Source organism: Pelodiscus sinensis, chromosome 16 (assembly GCF_049634645.1).
Source record: "Pelodiscus sinensis isolate JC-2024 chromosome 16, ASM4963464v1, whole genome shotgun sequence".
In the NCBI taxonomy this organism is placed as follows: domain Eukaryota; kingdom Metazoa; phylum Chordata; order Testudines; family Trionychidae; genus Pelodiscus; species Pelodiscus sinensis.
In genome coordinates this window covers 39,393,849-39,399,848 of record NC_134726.1, presented here as the reverse complement: position 1 = coordinate 39,399,848, position 6,000 = coordinate 39,393,849, and the positions used below count along the sequence as shown (strand labels likewise).

Below are 6,000 nucleotides of genomic sequence, written 5' to 3'. Positions count from 1 at the left end.
GACCCCCCCTGCAGGGAGTTGCAGGCTGCTCTCAAATCCCCCCTCACTCTTCTCTTCTGCAGACTAAACAGACCCGAATCCCTCAGCCTCTCCTCGCAGGTCATGCGCTCCAGCCCCTAATCACTTTGGTCGCCCCCCGCTGGACTCTCTCCAGTGCGTGCCCATCCTTTCTGTAATGGGGGGCCCCAGATGTGTGGCATGCGTTCCTTTGCTTTCTCTGCTGCGCCGTCTCGGAAGGCGGGTGGGAACGTCTGAGGTGCTAGTGCAGAGTGCTTTGTGGGACACGTTTCCCAGCTGTTCACAGCAACGTGCGAGAGCGCTGCCCTCGGAGCCAAGTAACGGATTAGCTGGACTGGACTTTTCTTTATTGTTGTTTTTCTCTTTAATCTCCCAGTCAGGTTGAGACATTCTTCATTACAGACTCATACACCAGTGACCCACACCCCCCCCAGAGGCTCCGGTTCAAACCCAGTTTCTGCTAAACTCAGCTGAGGCCACCCCTCCCTCCCTTGTGCCCACACGTTCACTTGTGCGTGCGTGTGTTCATTTTAGGGAGCTATTTCTCGCTGTGTAACACTAGCGGGTCATCAAACGTTGTCTGGTTGCCGCCGTTCTGGAGGGAATCTGCGTCTGAGTCCATTTACCCGATGGGGATGGACTGCGCTCTGCCCCCACGTCTCCCCACTGAACAGCTCATCCTAAGCCCCCGACCGTTCTCCCAAGGCCGTGCCTTCCAACCCACCATGACGAAACTGGACTCCAAGCGATTGAATGCATGCACGAAATGCCAGAAAGAAGCCCTGCCTTACGAGAAGGCCAAATGTTTAAAACGGCGCACGGGCTCGCGATGTTAGCCAGTTCAGTGCTTCGTACCCGGAACTTCTAGGCAATTTCGCAGAAATGTAACTACCGGATGAATGGTTCTCACGCACGAGGCTGTCTCCAGCGTTGTCGTTGGGACAGAGAGCGAAGGTAACACGGTGGCTGTTATGATCAACATGAACACAGGTGGCTGAGATGTCACTGTCCCAGAGGCAGCTGGAAACCACCCTGCCAGTCCGCAAGGGCCTTCGACCCCGGGAGACACAACAACCCGAGGTCCCTGTCCTGCCACAGAAACGGGATTCTGGGATTCAAACACAGTTCAACCATGAACACAATGGCCTGGCAAGTGGCATTTAAGGGGTGGGGTGAGGCAAGGAGCCACTTGGGTTTGTTCTTTAAAAACGGAGCTTCACTGGTAACACCATCACAAGGACCATGTCATGCAGCCAGACAAAACGCCCCTCCCTACTCCCCTGGCTGGCTCAGCGCCCGAGGGCGTCCTGCGGAGAGCCGGCTCAGACCGGCGTGGTTCGTCTGTTGGCTGGGTTGTTGTGCAACGACTCCTTGAACTCTTTGGGGATGGAGTTATGGATCTGTAAAAAAGTGTGATCCCGCTCCGAGTTGAGCAGCGTCCCCATGGTCACCTTGGACGGATCCCTGGAGAGGGTGAACATGGAGATGTCGGTGGAGGGGATGGTGCCGAACCCTTTGCTGACCGGGGACAGGTCCCGGGACCGGGGCTCTGTGGAGCGGGAGCTGGATCGCCTGCGGAACCGGTACCGGTAGGTGGGGAGGCGAGAGAAGGCCGACTTCTTCAGCAGGTCGGAGTGGGACTTGGCACGGATCTGGCGGTGCTTCTCAATGTATATGTGCACGGCGATCACGCCCACCATCTCGGCGATGATGAAGGACAAGGCGCCGAAGTAGAAGGACCAGCCATAGGAGTAGCTCTTCTTGGAGTCACTCTGCCCCGGGTCCCCAGCGTTTGCCGAGATGTAGACTATAATCCCAATTATGTTACTGAGACCTGAGAGGGAGAGAGAGAGAGAGAGGGAAGGAGGGGCTCCCTTTTCAAGCTGTACAAGTGGTGGGCTAAGAGAACCTCTCAAACCAGAGCAGGGAAGAGACTCAGAGCTGTTTTGTCTTGGTGTATTTCCGCGAAAGCCAAAGCGCGTGGTGGCGACAGATCAGCTTTGACAAACTTCAGCGGGAGGTTTCTGAGCCGCCGGCTCCCTGGTCACTTGACGAGACGGCGAGCGAGACGCCTCCACAGCCAGGCCATTACGCTCTGGAAATGGCGGTCTCACCACAATTTTGTGAAAACGTTTGAGGTGGAGCAAAAACGTGTCTGGAAACCTCAAACCTTGTCACAAAATGGACTTGTCACCCTGGGCCCGACACCAGGCAGTCCGGAGTGACAGCCACGTTCGTTCCGCCTTCTAGGGAGGGCCGGGTCCACTGGGGCTGGAGTGTTTCACAACGTGGGCAAACACCGAGCAGGGAGGGGATTAGGAGCCCCCTGCTCTCCACATGGTTATCTCTGGTCTCTGGCATTCAGGCTCCGGCCTGTCCTGAATCCAGAGGCCTGGCACTGGTGGCGGGGTGTTTGGTTTTTTTTGAACGTCAGGATTTCTTGAGTCTGGGTAAGACCCTCAGGCCTGGCCTACACTAAAGGGGAAAGCTGACTTAAGAGACGCAAACCCAGCTTCGTATCCTAAATCGCGTTTTTGCGCTGTCTACACAGGAGCAAGCGCTCCCATTGGCTTCCCTTACTCCTTGTGAGGAGCAGGACTGCCGGCGCCAACGGGGGAGCCCTCGCAGTTCAGATTAGCGGCTCTTCACTAGACCTGCTAAGTCGAACTCCGGAAGATCGACCGCGGCAGCGTCCACCTTCTGTGGAGCGTAGACGTGGCCTAAGGCCAGGTCTCTCCCTCGGGGCTGCCTCTCTGAGGTGATGCAAGACCCCCTGGGAAGCTTCTGGGAGTCCCCTCTAGGACGTCTTGCTTGTTTGCCATCAGAGGAGCCAGCCACGGGGCATGTCCACACTGCGGCCTGGGCGTGTCCCAGTGTGGGCGGACAGACGCTCTAGTTTGAGCGACACGCGCAGTACAGCCAGGGATACACATGCGGTGGCTGGGACTGGCTGCCTGAGAGCGGACCTGCCTTGAACCCCTGGCCATAAACTGGGACAGGGGAGGACTAGCCCATCTGCCACGCGTGCTGCCCTCCAGGTCGCCATGGAGACGGGCCACTCCACAGGCCCACGCCAGGCAGGGCCCTGCGGGGACACCGATAACGGCACCAGCGGCGCTCGGAGTGAGGGACTTTTCGGCACCGCGTGCAGGTGCAGCGCTCGCGAGTTCTGCCTGGCGGCTTCCCGGGGGAGCCGAGCGGGTTTCTGCCTCCGCAGCGGAGCAGGCGTGGTGCTGTCAGACCCAGGGCCAATTGGCATTCGGATTTACTTCATGCCTACGTTCTGACTGCTGGTTTCCGGTCTATGTGTCGTGCTCCTGGCAGCCAAAGGAAGGAGACTGATTTGTCTCTTGAGGGGGAGAGAAAAGCCCCTAAACGTCCCCGTGAGAGGATGAGATACTGTCAGAAAATGATCTGCTAACCCGTCAGGAACCATTACACCCGGAAAAGAGTGAACCCCAGGGCCCCGCTCGTCAAAAGAGCCCCGTTTTCCTCCAGAAACTGCAACTCCTCGCCCCACCCCGGCCTCATGCCCACATTCCCCAGCGCTCGGCTTTCACGGCTGGTTCAAAAGGGCTCCGCTCCCAGCCAGGCCCGGGGTGACCCACAGCCCAGCCCCCCTTCTGGAAACCGGCCTGATTGGTGCTGAGCTCCGGGGCGCTGAGTCTCGGCGCCTCGTTCGCCAAGCGTGAGCGGCGGGAGTCAAACTAGCAGCGTGCACGGCCAGCCGGAGCCCTGGGTCCCCTCCGAGATGGGCGCGCGGGTTCCCACGCAGGGACGTTGCATGGTTAGTTTTAGCCCCACGGCATGGGCCCGAGTCCATCGGTCTGGACCCTGGGGCGTGGTGACGGGGGTGCCTCTTTGCAGCGTAGACGGACCCAGGGAGAGGGATGCTAAGAGCTGTGCAAACGTGGCCCATGTGGTACCAACCAGCCGGAAAGAGGCAGGGCCCCTCTCGCGAAGAGTCCCCGAGCCCTGCAGGGGAGCAAGCGCGCCTCGCGCCCGAGGGACGGGTTCCAAACCCAGCCCCGGGAGCCGATCTCCCCCGGCCCTCGGCCGCTACAGGCTATTTGCTACGGAGCCCGGTTCAGTTTCTGAGGCCCCACCAGCGGCTCCGAATCCAGCGGTTCAGATCCAGCCAGGGCCGGGAATGAGCCGACGTCGCTGCATGTGCCTTGGTGGCAACCTCCCTACAAAACCAACCCGTCAGCTGCCTCGGCCGACAGGCCACGCTCCCCTTGCCGGGGCAGAGGCACCCCAGTCTCAGCCGGAGGGGCGGGGTGATACTAGTGTGTCCCTGCCTGGGGGACGAAGGGCCAGAGATTTGCTGAGGTCTGAGCGCACCGAGCCAGACGGGAACCCCTAGCCTGGCACGCCCTGGCCTCCCGGGGTCTCCCTCTGGGCCGGAGGGGAGTTCAGTCTCCGTGGACTCCCCTGCCCGGACAGACGCGTCAAGCAGCGCTCTCCACCTCCTTCCGATCCCTCCCTACGGCCCACTCCTACCCAAGGCCTCGGTCCGTGCCCTCCAGTAATGGCCCGGCCCGGGGCCAGCTGGGAACGCCACCGGAATTGTATCTCTGGATTAGAGGCCTTAACCGAACCCCACCTCTGTCCCGCAACCTGTTAACCCCCCACTCCCGCCCCCTCGGTCTGCTCCTCGCTCCCTCGGCTCGTTTGCAACCCCCAGCTCTTAGGCCTAGCGGGTGGAGGGGGGGCGGCGTCTCGCCACGTGCCTGAGCCGTTGTGCCTTGGGCGGGCGCTTACCTGCCGAGACAAAGAAGATCCCGGCGCTGAGGATCACATTGTGTTTGCTCTTGTAGAACTCGCTGGCGGCCACGCACAGGCCCCCGAAGAACAGCAAGGCCACGCTCAGGATGGGGAAGATGCTGGACGCCCTCACGGCACCTAGCCAGGGGAGAGGACAAGGGTCCGGTGAAAATGCGCCGGCAGCTCCGGGGCGCATCCCAGGCTGGCGATGGAAGGGCTACGTCCCGGGGAGCCTGGCGTCTGGGTCAGGCCAGAGGCGCTGATCCTGCTCCCCTTAAAAATGAATGGCACGCACCCTAAGATCAGAGAAACCGCGCTCTGGGCGGGACTCGAGAGCTCGCCTGGGCCCACCTCGCCTGCTGAGGCAGGACCTAGCACCCTCAGCCCTCTGGGCCAGACAACGTGCCCCGAGACCCCCAGCGATGGGTCCCGCCTCCCCTGGACGGAGCTACCCTCCTGGCGCCTGTCCTCCTATCTCCCCTCAGGTGCCCTTGCTGCAGACGGAGCCCATTTCGTCAGCTGGCATGGAGAGCACTGGGCCCCGTGTTCTTCAGACCAACCCTTTGAGGTCAGCTCCCGGGTGCCCCCTCAGCCTTCCCTGCTCAAGGCTACAGCGGCCCCCTTGTTTCCCCCTCGGCCAGCTTCCCCAAACCTTCCGTCCTGCGTGGCGCTCTCCTCGGGCTCTCTCCACGCGCTCAGGACAGCGAAGGTTGGGGTGCTGGGGGGGGCCCTGAGCTGGTTCTGACTCCTTGATGCTGCTGGTGTGAGTTAGAGCAGCCTAGAAGCCGCTCTCACTTCTGCCAGGAAGGGGGTGCAGGGCAAAGGAGGGTCCCTTTCCTCCAGGGCACCCCGTCTCGGGACACCCTGCCTTTGCCGTGAGCGGGTGGGGCCGGGGCTGACCCCAAAGGAGCGTTCCCTCTGCAAGGCCTGTTCCCTGCTGGTGAGCTCTGTGCGGGTCGCATGGCCGGAGCGTTACTCGTGTGCGAGCCCTCCGGTGTCTCACGAGGCTGCTAATACTACGGAAGCCCAGTGCTGCCTAGAGCTGCAGGATCAGGGCCGAAGGTCATTCCCACGGAACGGGCCGGATTCTGCCCTCGGTGACAAGCCCCGTCTGCTCCTTCGCCAGCTCCTGCAAAAGCCCCTCCCTGGCCCGCCCTCCCCAGTTCCATTCCGCCCTGGGGCTAGCTTGGCAGATAGGTCCCTGGGCCCCACTTC

At 61.4% G+C, this 6,000-nt stretch overlaps 1 protein-coding gene across 1 annotated transcript in view; it reads right to left on the bottom strand.

Moving 5' to 3' along the window:
* Positions 1-225: 225 nt before the first annotated feature.
* CACNG3 (calcium voltage-gated channel auxiliary subunit gamma 3) overlaps positions 226-6,000 on the bottom strand; it is a 69,855-nt gene continuing 64,080 nt past the window's right edge. Inside the window, exons 3-4 of the mRNA XM_075899915.1 lie at positions 4,783-4,923; positions 226-1,852 (exon numbers count right to left, since the gene is read on the bottom strand). Coding sequence (XP_075756030.1) covers positions 1,341-1,852; positions 4,783-4,923 — 653 coding nt within the window. The 3' untranslated portion in view covers positions 226-1,340. The remainder of the gene's footprint in view (positions 1,853-4,782; positions 4,924-6,000) is intronic.